This window comes from Nuphar pumila, chromosome 2, assembly GCF_984573655.1.
Source record: "Nuphar pumila chromosome 2, dmNupPumi1.hap1.1, whole genome shotgun sequence".
Lineage (NCBI taxonomy): Eukaryota > Viridiplantae > Streptophyta > Magnoliopsida > Nymphaeales > Nymphaeaceae > Nuphar > Nuphar pumila.
The window spans coordinates 78,232,426-78,253,711 of record NC_143250.1 but is presented as its reverse complement, the minus strand read 5'-3'; the positions used below and the strand labels follow the sequence as shown (position 1 = coordinate 78,253,711).

General features: G+C 37.6%; 1 protein-coding gene across 2 annotated transcripts in view; it reads right to left on the bottom strand.

The window, feature by feature from the left end:
- Positions 1 to 21,286, bottom strand: part of LOC149845791 (HEAT/U-box domain-containing protein) — a 173,375-nt gene that overhangs the window by 108,672 nt on the left and 43,417 nt on the right. Inside the window, exons 8-10 of one of the 2 annotated variants that reach the window (XM_089996005.1) lie at positions 9,435 to 9,587; positions 8,360 to 9,018; positions 7,106 to 7,592 (exon numbers count right to left, since the gene is read on the bottom strand). In XM_089996005.1, coding sequence (XP_089852131.1) covers positions 7,106 to 7,592; positions 8,360 to 9,018; positions 9,435 to 9,587 — 1,299 coding nt within the window. The remainder of the gene's footprint in view (positions 1 to 7,105; positions 7,593 to 8,359; positions 9,019 to 9,434; positions 9,588 to 21,286) is intronic. The other variant, XM_089996006.1, reaches the window with a different exon arrangement.

Here is a 21,286-nt window from a genome sequence, read left to right as displayed (position 1 = left end):
CCTTAAAACAAGCTCATAAAGCTTGGTATGATAAATTTAGCAATGTTATGCTTGATATTTGCTTTAGATCATGTTTGACTAAATTGGCTTTTTTTGCTAAGAATTCTTATGCAGTTATTGTTATCTTGCTTTTATATGTTGATGATATGATAATCATTGGAGGAGATAAACAAAGAGTTCAAAATATTAAAATTATTCTTAAAACTAATTTTGAAATGACTGATTTGGGTTTTTATGATACTTTCTAGGAATAAAAGTTATGAATTCTCCTAGAAGGTATCTATTATCTCAATTTAAGTTTGTTTTTGATATTGTTCTTAGGTCTAGTATATCGGATGACAAAAAGGTTGACACTCCTGAAGTAACAAATGTCAAAATTAATTTTGATAATGAGAAACCTATGGGTGACCCAACTCCTTATCAACAGTTTATCAGAGTTTTTTCTTAATAATTATTAGACCTTATATAGCACATTGTGTACACATAGCTAGTCGGTTTCAGCATGCTCCCACATCTATTCACACGAGTTGTTTTGCATATAATTAGATATAAAAAAATGATTTATGGTGGCTTGTTTATGTCTTCCTCGTCTAAACTAAATTTACTTGCATATATTGATGCAGATTGAAAAGGTAAAAGTAATAATAGGCACTCATCCACGGGTTTTTGTGTTAAGTAAATCATTAATCTAGTGGAGGTTCAAAAAGCATGGGTGCAAATCTGATCAGACTTGTGTTCCATTATATGCAAATTTGATCAGACTTGCCAAGTTCCACTATGTGCACATCTGATCAGACTTGCTGATTTTTATTGTGTACAAATATGATCAGACTTATTGTGTTCCATTATGTGCAAAGCTGATCAGACCGGCCAAGTTCCACTCTATGCACATCTAATCAGTTATATATATTTAGATCTGGTTGATCCATGTACATTAAATCAGACCTGATGTTATGTTAATATATGTCTGGCCCTATGTCACATAGGTGCGGGTGCGGGTGCAGATGCGGGTACGGGTGCGGATGCAGCAATGCGGCACTTTAAAAAAACTTGGGTGCGAGGGTATAGGGAGGAGATATATATATATAATTTTTAACAGTTTTAAGCTAACACTATGTGTATGTGTGTGCATTTATGTATTTATATATATATATATAAAGGTTGCCAAACTAGGAAGCAGAAGCGGGAAACGATACGGGAAGCAGAAGCGAGAAGCGAGGCATTTTAAAATTTATACGAAGCGGGAAGCAAAGTTTTAATTTAAAAGCGAAATATGAATAAAAAAATGCAGCAATATGGAATCAAACAAGAAACAAATAAAAACTAAAATAAAATTGATCATTCTTATATTTCATGATTTTTCTGTAAAAGAGCTAAATTTTTGTTAAAATCTAACAATGATGGTTACCAATTTAAAGAAAGTACATGGAAAGTGAGTGAAAGCGTGAGAGAAAATACATGAACAAGATGAAAAAAAAATGTGAGAAAAGTATATAGTATGCATAGACCATGTGTATGAGAGGCATAGAAGAAGCATGGGGGAATCGAGCTTCCCATGAAGTTTCAGAAGCGAGGAGTATCGCGCTTCCGAAGCGAGTTTCCGGGAAGCGAGCTTCCCACCTACCTAAGAAGCTTCTGGTAACTCTGATATATATATATATATATATAGATAGATAGATAGATAGATAGATAGATAAAAATAGACTTGATTAGGGTTAACTGAATCTATTTTTGGATAGAAATGGACCTCAGTGTGGTTGACTTCACCTAACACAAAGGAAGTTGTGTCCAAGTGTCACACCCGCTTGGGTGGGTGTGGTGCCCTGTTAGAAGAGTCTGTGTGACATAGGTCTGGCCGACCCATGTACATGAATCTAATCATGTACATGGATCAGACCCGTTGTTGAGATGTAAAATTATGACTGGCTGACACAAATACATGAATCTGATCATGTACATGAATCAGACTAGTTGTTGATATGTTATATATGTTTGGCCGATCCATGTACACGAATCTGATCATGTACATGAATCTAGCCAGCCACTGATTATGATGGTGTTTGTCGATCCATGTACATGAATCTGATATAGAGATTACATATTTCTTGTTATGGTCGATACATGTACATGATTCTAATCATGTATATAAATTGAATCAGCTGTGAATATTTTCTGCATGGTCAATACATATACATGAATCTGATCATGTACATGAATCCAACCAACAATTGGTTACTTTCTAACTGACTGATCCATGTACATGAATTTGACCAGCAGTGGTTAATTTCTGCATAGTGGATTCATGTTCATAAAACTGATCATGTGCATGAATCTGATCGACACTTGTAATTTTTTGCTTAACTGATTTACGTACATGAAGATGGTCATATACATCAATCTGAATAGAAAAATGTTTTTTTCTGACTTGATATATAAATATATCCTAAACCGATCAGTTTGCAATTGTGTATATAATACGCATGAATCTGAAAATAATTAGATGTTTACATCACTGTGATCATATGCATGATTGCTTAATCATATGCATAAAATTTTATTTGATCATGAATGGTGTGGTCTGCAAGTTCTTTATTTGTGTGTATGTGCTTGGCTAAATATGCATTCTTTTTGTGTTTTGAATAAGCATTGTGAACATAAATTGTGAAATTGTGTGTTTTATATTCACTGAAATTTTGCAATTTGCATAAATCACTTTTGAGAAATATTAATGGTTATGTGTGAACCACTGTAGGCCTATATGGGCCAGGAGCACGTGTTGCTCCAATGTTATTGAATTGTTTACACATTGCAAAATAATTTCTGAAAATTTATTTGTTTTTCAAATTTAATTACACTATTAAATCGTGAGGGCTATGGCCTGAAGTTTTTGCATGTGAATTTGCAAAACGGTTCTTGTGTAAAGAGCTTGAAATTTATTTGAAATGGTAAAATAAACCAAACAATGTAATTAATCTCTTCCTTGGTGTCCTTTCCATAGTGTGAGAATCTTGGATGGCGGTCATGGAGAACCTTGAGGATACTAAAACTCTGTGTGCAATTATGTCTTAGAACCCGATGTGTGAATACTAAAACTCCGTCATGGGGGACCGTGAGGATATTAAAACTCTGTGTGCAAATCTGATCAGATATGCCCAGTTGGTTTGTTATGCGAATCTGATCAGATCTGATCAGTTCTTGAGTTGGCAAATCTTATCGGACTTGTTGAATTACCTTAGTAAGCAAATCTAATCAAACTTGGTGTGTTGTTTTGGTATGCAAATCTGATCAGACTTGTTGCTTTCTTTTAGTGCATATATATATATATAGTCCTATCAACCTTTTGATCATACTGTAGAACATGTTTTGTTGTGTTAAATTTGTTTGTTTATTCATGCAACTGAAAATATTTTATTATTTCAGAATCTATAGAATTTGATTTGTGTGCAAATCTGATGAGACTTGCTGACTCTTATTAAGTGCAAATCTGATCAGACTTGCAGTGTTTCACATGTGTGCAAATATGATCAGGCTTGCCGACCCTTATTGGGTGCAAATCTGATCAGATGTGCACAAATCTAATCAGACTTGCTGACCCTTATTGGGTGCAAATCTGATAAGACTTGAGTGTTTCCCATGTGAGCAAACCTAATCAGGCTTGCCGACCCTTATTAGGTGCAAATCTGATCAGACTTGCATTGTTTCACACGTGTGTAAATCTTATCAGACTTGCAGACCCTTATGTGGGTGCGAACCTGATCAAACTTGCAATGTTTTGGCATGTGTAAATCTGATCAGACTTACAGAGTTTTATCTGTGTGTAAACATGATCAGATCTACCCAGTTGTTTTGTTATGCGAATCTGATCAGATCTGCTCAGTTCTTGAGTATGCAAATCTGATCGGACTTGCTGAGTTACCTTAGTAAGCAAATCTGATCAGACTTGTTGAGTTACCTTAGTAAGTAAATCTAATCAGACTTGCTGTGTTGTTTTGGTATGCAAATCTGATCAGACTTGCCGCTTTCCTTTAGTATATATATATAGTCCTATCGACCTTTTGATTTTGTTGTGTTAAATTTGTTTGTTTATTCATGCTACTAAAAATATTTTATTATTTCAGAATCTACACTAATTGATTTGTGTGCAAATCTAATAAGACTTATGTACCCTTATTGGGTGCAAATCTGATCAGACCTGTAGTGCTTCACATGTGTGCAAATTTGATCAGACTTGCCAACCCTTATTGGGTGCAAATCTAATCAGATCGCATGTGAGCAAATCTGATCAGGATTGCTGACTCTTACTGGGTGCAAATCTGATCAAACTTGTAGTGTTTCACATGTGCGCAAATCTGATCAGACTTGTCGACCCTTATTGGGTGCAAATTTGATAAGACTTACAGTATTTCTCATGTGAGCAAATCTGATCAGGCTTGCCGACCCTTATTGGGTGCAAATCTAATCAGACTTGCATTGTTTAACACGTGTGCAAATCTGATCAGACTTGCCGACCCTTACGTGGGTGCGAACTTGATCAGACTTGCAGAGTTTTATCTGTGTGCAAATCTGATCAGATCTGCCCAGTTGTTTTGTTATGTAAATCTGATCAGATTTGCTCAGCTTTTAAGTATGCAAATCTGATCGGACTTGCTAAGTTACCTTAGTAAGCAAATCTGATCAGACTTGCTGCATTATTTTGGTATGCAAATCTGATTAGACTTGTCGTTTTCCTTTAGTATATATATAGTAATATCGATCTTTTGATCATACTGCTGAACATGTTTTGCTGTGTTAAATTTGTTTGTTTATTCATGTTGCTGAAAATACTTTATTATTTTAGAATCTACAGAATTTGATTTGTGTGCAAATCTGATTAAACTTGTCGACCTTTATTAGGTGAAAATATGATGAGACTTGTAGTGTTTCATATGTGCACAAATCTGATCAGACTTGCCGACCCTTATTAGGTGAAAATTTGATCAGACTTGCAGTGTTTCAAATGTGCGTAAATTTGATCAGACTTGTTGACCCTTATTGGGTGCAAATCTTATCAAACTATAAGTGTTTCGCATGTGAGCAAATCTTATGAGACTTGTCGACCGTTATTGGGTGCAAATCTGTCCAGAGTTGCAGTGTTTCACATGTGTGCAAATCTGATCAGACTTGTTGATTCTTATTGGGTGCAAATCTAATCAGACTTGCAGTGTTTCGCATGTGAGCAAATCTGATCAGTCTTGCTGACCCTTATTGGGTGCAAATCTGATCAGACTTGCAGTGTTTCACGCGTGTGCAAATCTGATCTGACTTGCTGACCCTTATGTAGGTGCAAACCTGATCAGACTTAGAATGTTTTGGCATGTATAAATCTGATGAGACTTACAGAGTTTTATCTGTGTGCAAATTTGATCAGATCTGCTCAGTTGTTTTGTTATACAAATCTGATCAGATTTGCCCAGTTCCTGAGTATGCAAATCGGATCGGACTTGCTAAGTTACCTTAGTAAGCAAATCTGATCAGACTTGTTGTGTTGTTTTGGCATACATTTATGCATATTTGGCTTTGCATAATATTTGATTCTGCATGATATTTTGTTTAATTTTTTAATGGTAAGTTGATTGTGGTAAGTTGGTAATTATGATATTCCTCTGAAATTTATGCATGAATTTGGTTTATGTTATTTCCTTTATTGTTTGGATTTTTAGAAGAATTCATACAAAGGACTTTTGGTTCTTACCCTTTTTTTTAAAACTGTTTTATAAGCCTGAATGTTCAGTGATGTCCTGACTAGCTGGCTGGAGACTGCGAGCCCTATGACCGATTTCTGGTTTTTTGACAGAGTGACTCATTATGAGATAGACGATTTTTGTTGTCATACACTATTTGACATTATTTATTGAATTAATAAAGTTTGATTTATTCTTCATTTGATTCAATGCACAGTTTGGTTTGTGGTTTGGTATATTAAATCTGTGAGGCCCCGAATCCTTGTGATAGTTTCCACAATTGTTTAAAAAAAAAATTACTATTTTTACGAGGGTTAGCTAGGTCGTTACAAAGAGAGAGAGGCAATGGAGATGAACGAAACACAATAGGGTTTCTTGCATCAAAAGAATGAGAGTTTACAAATAAAGGGATTGACTCCCCTTTGCTACACAAGATGGCAAAATTAGAAGACTAAGGCCCCTAATGCTATGTTACAAAAATGCCCCCCAAAATTAAACTTATATTAACTGATATGAGTGTAGCACAGTTAATATGGCATCGTTCAACAATTACATGAGGCATGAAGATACAATGTGCTTCTCTTTATTGAGTCTTAGTCACAACAAGCATAAGTTCCCAAACTGGAAAAAGGAAACTGTGACTACCATCTAAAGGAACTCTAAGAAAAGGGATGGGTGAGATCAAGTCACTATCAAACAACATGACATTGTGCTCTTGAGAGTGTAAAGCCCTTTTTCATGCCACCATGTTCAAGTCTAAAAGACGATGTGAGACAAATAACAGGTTATAAAACAATCTAAATTCCTTTGTTTCAATGATGATTGATACAAATAACAGTGGGTTTAACTTTACTTAGATCAGTGGCATACCTCTATGCTTGAAAAACTGTCCTTTTAGGATCCTAAAATTAATCATAAATCTGACAATGGAAACAAACAAAACACAAGTGATGTATGTTTTCTCCAGAAAGATTAGCCTTAACTAGTTCTTTTCCACCAACCTCACGTCTTCATCTAAGTCTTGACTTCGTTTTACTACACAAACGCATGTAATATTGAAACAAGCAGTTATCCAATTATTTTGTTTGCAGCAAGTATTAATAACATTTGTGAAGTCGCAAGATACATGTCTACCACATTTTATAGCATCAGAATTTTTGGAAATGAAAACAAGGCAACTTGCATAAAAACAAGAAAAATGTAACATATATGCCTAATCAAAGTGGTGATCCTAATAAATGTGAGCAATAGTTGAAATTTTTTTCATAAGAAACTTTTATGTCCTGTCACAGTAACAGTTTTTGAAATATGGTATGTCAAAAGCTATGAAAGATAACAGGAAAATAACTCTCTAAAAGATGCACCAAATCATTATTGGCACTTACAGAAAATCTAATTAGTGGAAAAGATTTAGATATTAGTGGCCCTGCAAAACAATGCAAAGCCCACTTGTCAACAGCTTCCACCTTTTGTTTTGCAAGCAACATCAGAAAATTTGCAAGTCGCTCAACAAGTTCAGGAAAGACACCAAACTCTGCTTGGCTGATAATGTTCATGCTGTCAAGAAGAAATGCTGTAGAAAATGTAACTACCAATCTAGATCCCTTAGAAGATAGTTCAGCTATAATCTCTATAATGTGTGCCCCCAAGTCCTGTATATAGTCTGCAGAATACTTGATATTCAAAGCATCCATGGGCCTCTTTTCAAAATTCTGCACAAAATCTTTGTTTGAACTACTGGACTTGTCATACAGAAGTTCGTTCTGAGGAGTAGAATACAGTGGGAAAATGTAGTCATGCCATAAAAGCCTTACAATAACATTTTCCAGGAGCCTCAGCTCAAATTCATCAACATCCACACCATCAGCAAACCTGCAAAAAGAAAGAAAAACACCCTCAAGAAAAATCTAGGTCTAAACCATAGTCACCTGTATCGTTAAAGGTAATTTCTCGGCGAGGGTATTTCTCGGAGAGATTTTCAAAAGTTGATAAATCTTGAGAATAACCTTGGAGTTTAGAAAATTGAAAAAATATTAATAACAACAAAAAACTAAGAAAATAATAAGTTTTGCATTATCTTTCTTCCAAAAATATAAAGAAACATCTTTTAATGGTTTTAGAATATAAAAGAAACAAAAAAATAGGAAATGCAAACTTAAAATAAAAAAAAAGAGTTTTTCCCAAAAATATCACTATATTTTGTCTCCTGGCGATATTTTGAAAATATCGCAAGATATTACCTTTAATATCAACTACCTTAAAATATCGGTATTTCTCGCGATATTTTCAAAATATCGCCGATATCAGTGACAATGGTCTAAACATTAGAATATAAGAATTAACATCAATATGAATAAAATTTGAAGAAAACAGCCTACCCAGTTAGATTAGTGTTTTGGATTTAGAACCAACTGAAATGCATCCGATCAATGATTTATATTAGTCAAAACAACTCATTCCATATAAGAATTTTGAGAAATATTTTCATAACTTTAATGATTTTATTGGGAACAAAATGGACTGAATCTGCTGATTAAGTTATGCAAAAACCTCATGCCAACAATAAGTGTTAGGTGGAAGAGAGATCCATGCCCATATTCATAAAAAAATATTCTACTGTAGGAACTAATGAGTCTAACCTTGACATATTCTTAATAGTCCAAAGAAAGCATTCCTTAATTGCCTTGAATAATGCTGAACGATCTTCAGGTGAGCTAAGAGAATGATTTCTACCAGCCCATAGATTCTCAAAAAAGTTCTGCAAAAAAATTTCCCAAGATACAACACCGAGAGGTATAGAATCCAAGAAAAGGACTAAAATTGGGTAAGAAACTCTTTGTGACCCATAACACCCACTTCTCAGAAAATGCCAAAAGCGAGGAAGTACAATCTTATGAATAGTGCCAGTTGACCAACTCTCCGGAAATCTTCTACAGAATAAGAGTATTGAATCCCACATCATGGAGTGGCATGTTGGATCCTTCTCTTGGAATGAGCCAAGAATGGCAGTGGCAGTTACTTTCATGTTTCCATCATCATAAACATTTGGAATATGCTTTACATAGCTTCCAATAACGGAATAGGCAGCTGAACGAACTCCTGGATTTTGAGACTTAAGGAACTCCAGGAAGCTCTTATGAGTGCAAAATATCTGCTCAGCATAAGTCATAGCAACTTCTTGGGCTTTTGCAGCAATTTTTGGCTCTAAAGTTATATTTTCAAAATCTGTTCTTTGATATTGCATTCCCAAAAATATGTTGACTAGTGCAGCTAATGCCAGCAATGAGGAAGCAATAACCTGAAACGGAATGTGATATTAACTGGTAAAAATAACAAGAACCCCAAAAAGGAAGTATATAAATCAATTCAGTTTCAAGATTTCTCTCCCACAAGCTAACAAGATGCAAATAGTAAAGACATTAGGAAAAGATAGAATAATAAGCATATAAAAGTAAAAAGCTACAACGAACACTATGCAGCATCTTACACCATGACAAAGAATACATAACTCAAGATAGTCACTTTATTGGACTTTGGTTTACATCATTTTGGTAAAAACAAAAAGGATTTTGAATAAAGTAGTGAGAATATTGTTACTAGTATCATCAAGATCATCATCATCATCCATCATCAAATTGCAAATTATGAAGTCATGCTGAGAGTTAAACAAAAGCTGCATCCATCAGCTCACAGAGTGCACACATAAAGGCTTACACGCTGGTGCACCTCATCCAGTTCATCAATAGGAGCGACTTTATCAGACATAGACTGCGGATTGAGCTTCAGATTCTCATCAAGGTACATGAAGACCTCCTTCTCACATAAAATCAAAGCTTCCAACCTCCTCTCTTGTGCTGGGAATGCAGCCTGTCACAAATATCTTGACAGTTAAAAAATTACATATTCACTGACTTTGAGGTTAGGACATATAAAGGAAAACAATGAACAGTGACAGCCCCTAGGCAGTGCTACATGAAAAGAGTTGCAGCAAGTGAGCAAATCCAACATGTTTGCATTTAATGCTGTCTACAAGTAGTCATCCAGCTTTAATGGACTAGGTCAAGACGAAGGTTCCCAGCAGTTGATATGAAATAAGCATTTAATAAATCACCAGAAAAGAAGCATCAGATAATGTCTCATTTCCATATTAATGCAGAAACATGTGCAGTAACAAAAGGATCCTAAAACTGCAGGAAACTTATGCTATCAGTTATGTGTGCATGCCTGTGAGAAAGAGAGAGAGATGCACGTATAAGCAAGAAATACGACCACACCAATGAGCAAACAAACTAATGTGCATAGAAAATCCGCCCTCCATACTCCCATTATATGTTATGATCCTCGATCTCAGTAAGAGAGGGAGAGAGAGAGAGAGAAGCAACCTCCAACACTCTTGAAAAAGGTGAATTTCATTAACATTCAATAATCCCTTTATTACAACAGAAAGACCTTTTTATTAAGACACCAGTCTAATTCAATGGACCCAGATCTCAACTTATCCGGTCCATTCTACTTAACCCGTGGCCAAACATCAATTACATGACCCAAGGTTGTAAGGATCGTATCATTAATTGTATCGGGCGGATCCAAAATAAGATGTGTATTGCATCGTTTAGTAAAAATTCATAATTTTTTAATAAAAAAAATTCAAAAAATCATGAAAATCCAAAAAAATAGCAAAAATTCTAAAAAACCCACAACACATGAATCAATGATGAATTGCACAAAATACAACCATAAAATCACATATGAAGCATTTATGTCTCTATGAGCTGCATAAAACATCATCAAACATCAACTATCTCACAAGAACAATGCAAAATATTAAATATCTTGCAATTAAGAATATACCACAAGACTCATACTTTCATATTACATAAACAAAAAATATTATGGCAATAGTTGTACTCAATTTTCAATCGGTTTTCACTCATTACTTGAGTGCCCCATTGCTATGCCGAATCAGTTGATGACATCCTTGTTAGAGTGTGGAGTTTGATTTGTACCTTGATATAAATCTTTAATTTTTGTGGATCGAACTTCACAATAAGTTTGTAGGGGATAGCAGGAGGGCAATGTAAAACCCATGCTTTTGAAAGACAATGGATCCGGGTCCGATCCGCATCTGATTCGGATCCAAACTGGATAAGACCTTCCCTCGTGCTTTTTTAAAGCACGCAGAGGGGTAGGGTTTCTCATTCGAGAAACCCTCCCATGTTGACTTTCTCTCTCCTCGTTCGCCCGACACCCCCGTTGCTCCCCGCGACTGCAGCTCGCCTCCCACTCCGACAGCTTCGTCGGCGCCACCTCCCCGGGCACCCAACCCCAGCCAACACCACCTACCCTCGCAACTCCCTTCTCTCTCCCTGCGTGCAACGACAACTCCCAGCCGACGCTCCTCTCTCCCGCACAGGTGTTCTGGCAGACCCCCTGTCCGACGACCCTCTTTCAGGTAACCTCTCACCCCTTCTCTCTTTCTCCTTCTTTTTCTTCTACTTCTTCCTCTTCTTCCTGTTCTTCTTCTCCTCTCAGTCACCATGGAAGGGGTTGCGCCCTTCCCTTTTGCTCTCTAACATCGGGGAAGGGGTTGCGCCCCTTTCCCTCTGCTCGTTGATATCTGGGAAGGGGTGCAGCCTCCTTCACTTTGTTTTTTTCATTTGACAGGGGAGGGGCATGGCCCCCTCCCTGTTCTCTCTCTTCTTGTTTGACATGGAGGGGCACGACCTCCCTCCCTATCCTCGCTTGTTGGCCGACTGGAGGGCACCACCCTCTGGCCCCCACTGCTCGCTAAGGTCAAGGAAGGGGCTACGTCCCTTCCTTGTTACCCACCAGTATGCTGGAAGGGGCGCAGCCCCCTTCCCTTCTCTTTTTCTTCTTCCGACCGACCGGTAGGGGTGACACCCCTGCTGACGCCTTCTTTTCCAGTGGACTGGCAGGTGCGACGCCCCTCTGTTGCCGCCTTCCTTTTCGACCGGCAGGTAGGGGCGACGCCCCTTACCACCACCTTCTTTCTGGTCGGCAGGCAGGGGTGATGCCCCTGTCACCCCCTCTTTGCTGACAAATGGGCAGGGGCTGCATCCCTGCCCCTCTCCCTTCTGTCTGAACGACGGGCAGGGGCTACACCCCTTGACCCTTTTTCTTTGTTGATCGGCAGGCAAGGGTTGCGCCCCTGCCTCTTTCCTTTTTCATGACGGGTTGTTAGGTAGGGGTTGCGCCCCCTGCCTCCCCTTCATTCTATTCTTTGGATTGACCCATAGTGCAAGTCGACGTGTCTTTCTATTTTAGAGTAATCATTGTTTGCCTTTTGCAGCTCTCACGACGGATCCCGTTCGCGCCCCACGGCCCGAGACTTTCACCACCTACGGTCAAGGTTGGAGAAAGTTGTGCAATAGACTTTGGACGAACTGAACTAAGTTAAATAATTTAAAAAGTGAATTCAAACAAATAAATAAATATATATAGATATATATTTATACGTTTTATAACTCAAGGACGCAGTTTCGTGATCCTTGTCCTTTCCATTATGTCATATACTTCGCCGCCACGCTTTAGTGCACAGGCTTATTTGCTTTACGCATTTATTTAACTTGATACGCGGTTTCGCAGATCAAGCATCACTTACTGTCATTTGCTTTCGTCGTCGCGCTTTAGTGCACAGACTACTGCTTTAATGTTATTTACTTGCGCCGTTGCGCTTTAATGCACATGCTTATTTGCTTTACGCATTTATTTAGCTTGATACGCGATTTCGCGGATCAAGTATCACTTACTGCCATTTGCTTTCGTCATTGCACTTTAGTGCATAGGCTTATTTGCTTTACGCATTTATTTAGCTTGATATGCGGTTTCGCGGATCAAGCATCACTTATTGTCATTTGCTTTCGCCGTCGTGCTTTAGTGAACAAGCTATTTGCTCTTCTGCATTTACCTGCTTACGCCTTTATTTAGTCGATGTATGGTTTTGTACCTCGTGCATTGCTTTACACATTTATTTAAGCTAAGGTACGATTTCATACCTTGAGCTTTGCTTACGCTTTCAATTCTTGTTATGCCTATTTGCCCAAGGTACGATTTTGTACCTCGTGCACTGCTTACACACTCTTGCCCCCAATGCATATTTTTGCCCTTTAAGGATCTACTTGCACCTTACCGTCACACTGCTTTGCGCATGGGCTCGCATTTCCTTGTTGACTTACATTTGCGTAAGTATAGTCTGGAACGTATCCTATATCGCTCGTTTGTTTTGAAATGACACGAGTCACACTTATGCATTTTTGTTTCAGAAAGGAATTTCTAAAGCGAATCCATGTTTCCAAATGTGTGGTCCTGTTAAGCAGGTTTTGAAAGTCGTTGCAAGATTGCAACCCAGTCTCCCGAATTGGAGTATTTGGGAGATATGCTTTACAACTTCGGTTTCGTGTATCCGATATAACTCGAATGACCCCGATGAGGGGCACGAACTTGTGTTTTGGGGTGGTTCTTTTGAAAAACCCTTATCCCCATTTATCGAGACCAGTATCGTGAGGCATGCGCAGCATACAGATATTGTGATAAACGAATGAGAGATTTGTGGCGATCTCGCCTCGTGCGAGTTGCACAGTGTTGTACTCACGGTTTTGAGGATAAATCATGTTCAAAATAAGATGTGTGGTTCAGCATATTCTAATTATGCTCTTTTACAAAAGATGCGGGTTTGCACATGAGTGCTAAAATTCTTAATAAAGAGATTTCTATTCGCGAGTCTAGCTTTCCAAATATACAATTTTGCAAAGTAAAGTTTGAGATCCCTTTTTGAGAAATAACATCCAAGTCTCCCAAATCGACGCTTTTGGGAGAAGTGCTTTTGCTACCACTGTTTGTGTTTCTGACACAACTCGGATAACCCTGTTTAAAGGCATGGGTATGAGTTTGGGCGGGGTTTCTGCCGAGAAACCTGTACCATTGCTAATATCGCAGGAGATGCGCGGCATGCTGATGCTGTGATATATTGGATGAAAGATCTGTGGCGATCCTGGATCGTTCAAATGATTAAAAGATAGGACCTTGTCAATCTAGATACTTCTTGCACCGTTTACTTTTGTAAAACTTTGTTGGGTTTCTTTTGGAGAAACTCGTACCCCTCTCTTCGTAGTCGTACTTTTAGACATGTACGATATGTTTGGACTACGATGAGTAAGGTAAGAGGTCTGTGGTCACTTCGATACGTGCGTTGACACATTATTGTAACCATGTAATGTTGATGTTCGCCTATACAGGCAAGGGGCTCGTGTCGATATAAAGGACCAGAACAGGTCAAATTTAAGCTCGAAAGTTTACACCATGTACTGTGAGGATTTCTTTTGAGAAATCCAAACCCCTCTCAACGTGGTTGTACTTTTGAACAGGTATGCTGCGTACTACGAAGAGTAGGATGAGAGGTCTATGTTACCTCCAACGTGCAATGGCACGTGATTGAAATCACATAATGGTGATGTTTTCACCCTCACAATAAGTTGATCCCTCTCATCGTGGTTGCAATTTTAAACAGGTACGTTGCGTACTGCGATTAGTAGGATGAGAGGTCTATGTTACCTCAAACATGCAATGGCACGTGATTAAAATCACATAATGGTGATGTTTTTGCCTTCACAAACAAGGTGCTCGAGTGGGTCGAAAGACCAGAACATATAAAATGGGTCTTCAATTAAAGTAACACCTGATATACCCATTCAACCCGTTGACTTCATCAAGGGAGAAGATGAAATGGTACAAAACTCCAATGGACAAGTTATTAACAATCACCACATGAGCAAATGACTTGGTGTCCCCAATCATCAGAGTTAGGATACAGGACTACCAGAAATTATCCTAGGTGGTAGATCTCATAGACTTCTGCATAAGTAAGATGCATCCGTTGTCTACGTACGCCTTTTGAGAATCATCCCTCGGTCACGGTTTGCCCCCTGAGGAGGGGACTCAGCTAGCTATTCGGGGTATTGAAAATACATGGCATAATAGTGTTAAAATGTATCCCCAAAAATCACTATTGTAAGTATAAATATATATACTTATATGCATACGAGATATGTATACATATATATTATATGTATACATATCTCTATATATATAAGTATATATATTTATACATAGTTTATTTTCTACCCGAAAAGGGTATTATTGTAAATTCCCATTTTGCGCATATTCCATTTGGAATATGTTGTATTTTTCCTATATTTATTTTTGTATCTTTTTTATTTTTTTATTATTTTTCCTTTCTCAAAAAGGTGCATTGGGGGTCCCCCAATAGAGTCGTTGGGGGCTCCCCAACGACTCCTTTGGGAGCCCCCCTTTGCACCCTCTTGCATTTGTATAAATAGGGGTGTTTCCCCTTGTAATGGTTCAATAGCTTGAGAGTCTCAAGCATTTTGTTCTTTCTATAAAATACATGCCATTGTGCATGTTTATTATTTCTACGCTTTTGCGTACTTTGTTCAAGTGTTGTGAGAGTGCCTTCGTGCACATCTTTTCTAAAGTGTTTGTGCTCGTATGTGTATTGTCTTGTCATAGACAATTTTACATGGTATCAGAGCATTGTTGATTATTGAAGATCGTGGGATTCTCTTTTTTTTAGTACCTCGAAAAACGTGCCTTCCGATCCTTGAAGTTTGAAGTGGTGGATCTTTCTTCTCAAGTATTTTAGAAGAATCTTGTGCAAAGTTGGTTTTGGAAATATTGTATTGGTACGCTTTTCTCCCTCCTTCTTTACTCTCTAATGGGTGAAAAAGAGTCGCATTTTGCTCTTGGTTTCAAATTAAATAGGTCCAACTATCATGTTTGGGCCGGAAATATGAATGCTCATATAAAAGGGAAGGGGCTATGGGGATATGTACTTGGCACAATTCCAGAACCGGAACCCAAGATTACCGTGGAAAATGGAAGCGAAATCAAGATTCTTGAGGGAGAAGAAAGAACCAAAGCCCTTGAAGAATACTCCAAGAAGCACGATGAATGGGAAATGAAGAATTTCAAGTCTCTTTCGTGGTTTTTCTCATCCGTAGAAACCAAGATTAATGCCAACATTATTAAATTCAAAAAGGCATCTGAAGCTTGGCATTATCTTGAAAAAATGTACACATCAAGGGATCTATCTCATAAGTATTATCTTCAAAAGAAGACTATCTCCCTTACTCAAGGTGAAATGACGATTAGGGAATACTTTGCCGATCTTTCATCTATTTGGGATGAGCTTGCAATGCTTGAACCAAAATGGAGTAGAGAGGCAATTGAGCCCCGTCACAAGCAACTTGAAGAAGATCGGTTCTTCAACTTTTTGAATGGGCTAAGGCCCGAATTTGAACAAATAAGGTCATCTCTTCTTTCCTCCTTTTCTCCTCCTTCTCTTGAAGATGTTCTCACCAAATTAAGTGGTGAAGAAACTCACCAAATTAAGTGGTGAAGAAACTCGTATGAATTTATGTAAACAAGGATCAAATGTTCTTGCGGTCCCTTGTAATATTGAAGAAAATAGTGAGGTCAATGCCGTATCAAGACCCGGAAACAATGTTAGAACCTATCGTCCTCCTTATTTTAAAGTACAAAATCAAAGTGAATATGGTGGTCAAAGAGGAAAAAGGGACTATAACAAGACTATTTGTCATTTTTGTAAAGAACCGGGGCATATCAAACCCGTATGCCCTAAATGGAAGAAGCTCCTAGCCATGGCTACCACTGGTGTACCGCAAAAGGAAGAGGCATCTTCTAGTGGGTCCCTCCACATGAATCAAATAGTGGAAGCCCTTCAAGCTCTCCTCAAGGGATCTACCTACGGTGCGGCCGTATCCTCCTCTTCCTCTCCAGGTAAAATCTCTTGGCTTTTGGACTTTGGTGCATCCTTTCATATGTCCCCAAACATTTTTTCACTTTTCGATTACTCAAAAAATGTTTCTCCATCTTATGTTTCCACTGCGGATGGAACCTCTCTTGAAATTAAAGGAATAGGTAATTTTGAAACTCAAGAGTTTTTTATTCCAAAAATCAGATTTATACCTAAACTAAACTTAAATCTTCTCTCTGTTTCTCAACTCACGGACTATGGCTGCGATATTAAATTCTCTTGTGATAAATGTTTAATACAGGATCGTCAGTCCGGGAAATTGATTGGGGAAGGCTTTAGAATAGGAGATTTATACTATATGGAATCTCTTCAAGTTCCCAAAGTTTTATGTAATGTTGCCCGACATAAAGATATAAATGTGTGGCACAAAAGACTTGGTCATCCAAATATCACCAAGTTATCATATTTACATTTTGCAAAAGACCTATGTAAAAGCTCATTTTCTTGTAATGACTGTATTCTCGGAAAAATGCGAAGTCTACCTTTTGAGCAAAGAACTATGTTCTCTTCAAAGACTTTCAAAATTGTGCATTCAGATGTTTGGGGACCCGCACCTGTTGTTTCAAAAGAAGGTTTTTCTTATTACGTAATCTTTGTGGATGATTTTTCCAGATATTCGTGGATATATTTTCTTAAGTTTAAACATGAAGTGTTTTCGTGTTTTAAAATTTTTCATTCAATGATTAAGAATCAATTCAACAGTAACATAAAGATCTTTAGAAGTGATTCTGGAGAAGAATACCTCTCCAATCAATTTAAGGTATATCTTGAGGATCATGGCATTGTCCACCAAAGGTCTTGTCCTAAAACACCTCAACAGAATGGGTTGGCTGAAAGAAAACATAGGCACATCATTGAGACCACTAGGACCCTTCTTATATCTCAAAATATTCTTAAAAACTTTTGGGCCGAAAAAGCTCTTGCTTCTGTTTATTTGATAAATCGATTACCATCTAGGATATTAGAGAAAATATCTCCCTTTAGGGTATTACATAAGCTTGAACCTGATTATAATAGGTTAAGAGTCTTTGGGTGTAAGTGTTTCATACTTAGGGATAAGAATGATAAGCTCTCTCCCAAGGCTATTCCTTGTGCCTTTCTTGGATATTCCGAAACCCAAAAAGGTTTTCGTTGTTATGACCTTCGAGATGATAAGCTATATGTCTCTAGAAATGTAACCTTTTTGGAAAATGAGAGCGGTTTTGAAAAAAATGTTTCTTCACAAGAAAATTTTGATTATTCCTTCTTATTCGACTTACTCTCTAGTAATGATGATATATCTAGTGATGATGATGTATCATCAAACCATGATGAGGAAAATGATGGTGATATTGGTGAATATAACTCACTCAATGAACAAGAAAGTAGAGCTCCAAGTGAGTCAGTAACCTATTCTCGTAGAAACCAAGACACCTTTAGAAGTGCAATTGATCGATATAGTGAGCTTGCTCCTATTCTGAACCATAGAAGATCTGAAAGGAATAGGAGACCACCAACTCGTTTTGTCTCTTTTGATTCTTTTTCACCCCGATATAGGGCTTGTTTTAATGCCATTCACTCTTATTTTGAACCAAGAAATTTTGAAGAAGCTAAAAAATATGTAGAATGGCAAGAAGTCATGCAAAGTGAACTTAATGCTCTTAAGAAGGCAGAAACTTGGTATTTCCAAACTCTACCTATAAGAAAGAAAATTATAGGTTGTCGATGGGTCTTTAAAGTTAAAACTAAGAACGACGGTTCTCTAGAAAGGTATAAAGCTCGCTTAGTTGCAAAAGGGTATGGGCAAGAGTATGGAATTGATTACGAAGAAACCTTTGCCCCTGTAGCCCGAATGGTTACAGTTAGGTGTCTTATTACTATTGCATCTATTAAAAATTGGAACATTTTTCAAATGGATGTTAAAAATGTCTTTTTAAATGGTGATCTTAACGAAGAAGTGTATATGGATGCCCCACCAGGCATGATAATTCTTAAAGACAATGTTTTTCGTCTTCGAAAAGCCCTCTATGGTTTTAAGCAGGCCCCCAAAGCTTGGTATGATAGGTTTACCAGTGTAATGCTGGAAAATGGTTTTTCCTTATGTTATAAGGACACTGCTTTATTTACTAAAAAATCTAATGCAGGGATTGTAATTTTGTTGCTCTACGTTGATGATATGCTAATAACAGGTGATGATGTTCAAGGAGTCAAGGGTATTAAGTCCGTCTTGACTTCAAAATTCGAAATGTCAGACTTGGGTTTTCTGACATATTTTCTTGGAATTGAGGTTGCCTACTTTCAACGTGGTTATTTTTTATCTCAATCTAAACTTGCTTGTGAGATTATTCACAGATCAGGAATTTCTGATGACAAAATCTGCGAAACTCCTGAAGTCGTGGGATCAAAAATGAAGATTGACGACGGAGGTCCTCTAACCGATCCCACTCCTTACAGACAGTTGGTAGGTTCTTTGATGTATCTTAGCATTACTCGACCTGATTTGTCTCATGCCATCCTCATCGTCAGTCAGTTTCAGCACGCTCCCACATCCGTTCATAAGAGTGTTGTTCTTCGCATCATCAGATACTTGAAGGGAACAGTGAATAAGGGAGTATTTCTTTCCTCTTCGTCTGATTAAAATTACTTGCTTATACTGACTCAGATTGGGGAGGTGACCCTAGTAACCGTCACTCCACCACTGGTTTTTGTGTTTTCTTAGGCGAGTCTTTGATCTTATGGCGATGTAAACAGCAACAGAAGGTCTCCTTGTCATCCACTGAAGCAGAATATAGAGCCATGGCATCTACCACCATGGAGATTGTATGGATTTGACGCCTTTTGGAAGATATGGGAGTACTTATCAGAGAACCAACCAAACTATGTTGTGACAATAAAAGCGCAATTTACATTGCCAAAAACCACACCTTTCACGAGCGAACAAAGCATATAAAGATGGACTGTCATTATGTCAGAGAAGAATACTTGAAGAAGGTCATTGATCTACCTTACGTGACGTCAGAGTATCAACTTGCAGACTTCTTCACAAAAGCTCTATGTTCGCCCAGATTTCATTTTCTTCTTAGCAAACTTGCGGTTATTGCACCGTAAGTTTGAGGGGGGGTGTTAAAATGTATCCCCAAAAATCACTATTGTAAGTATAAATATATATACTTATATGCATACGAGATATGTATACATATATATTATATGTATACATATCTCTATATATATAAGTATATATATTTATACATAGTTTATTTTCTACCCGAAAAGGTTATTATTGTAAATTCCCATTTTGCGCATATTCCATTTGGAATATGTTGTATTTTTCCTATATTTATTTTTCGTATTTCCTTTTTATTTTTTTATTATTTTTCCTTTTTCAAAAATGTGCATTGGGGGTCCCCCAATAGAGTCTTTGGGGGCTCCCCAACGACTCCTTTGGGAGCCCCCATTTGCACCCTCTTGCATTTGTATAAATAGGGGTGTTTCCCCTTGTAATGGTTCAATAGCTTGAGAGTCTCAAGCATTTTGTTCTTTCTATAAAATACATGCCATTGTGCATGTTTATTATTTCTACGCTTTTGCGTACATTGTTCAAGTGTTGTGAGAGTGCCTTCGTGCACATCTTTTCTAAAGTGTTTGTGCTCGTATGTGTATTGTCTTGTCATAGACAATTTTACAAATAGACCCCCGAACTAGTCTCAGTTGTTTCTACGACTCGTGCCTTGCGCGTACCTGCAGGCCAACTAATATCGAAACAATAAATATCAGGTTCGCAGCACCAGTTGGCTCAAATCTCTTGTGACTAATGTAATGTCTTGTTGTAACGCCCCAAAATTTCAACTTTTAATTTCGAAAACAATACCGAAAAAAAAAACCTTTCAAAGATTTAAAGTTTTCACTTTTAAAAGCGACAGAGGAAGACATTTAGAAAAGGAGCACAAATCAACAATCCTGGGTACGTTAGCTGAAAAACCATCATTCACACGAGCAACTACTTAAAAGAATTGAGGAAAATAAGGCAATAGATTATTAATAAAATCTGCAGTTTATTACAAAATGAGCATTTTCCCAAAGTTCAATAATCTAAAGAAAAACTCCAAAAACTCAAAGTAAAGTCGTCAGCAGAAAGAAGAGAAATCTTGAGCCATGTTGCACCACGCCATCGACAGCTTGTTAAGTCCTACTCATCACATGTCCATGAAATGGGTCAGTTTCACAACAAACCAATAGGTGCACGAATAGATAAGTAGAATAAAATAAGGCAGGACATTCATGAGATAAGCAGTTTATTGTATTAAAACAACAAATACAATTATAATCTATTCTAACAAGTGTAACATATGCAAGGAGCTATTGTTTGAAACATTTCAAGCAGTGTAACTCTCAATCATCTACAACTATTTAAAAAGATATTCTTTAAGTTCTGATATTAACTGGCCTGTGGGTACGCACAAACGCGAAACGTAGAAACAGCCAAGACCAATCCAGGGGTTTATTATGTCAGGTGTTTTCATTAACCCGGATGGCTGACTGAGTCCGCTCCTAAGGGGACGGTCAGTGACCAAGAGAGTAAATCTCCAAAGGCATTCGTGGCCCATAGATGCATCCAACTTCTGCAGAAGTACTTGGGAGTTACCACCTAGGATAATTTATGGTAATCCCAATTCCCCTAATTCCGATGACTGGGGAAGCTGAGTCTTTTACCCGT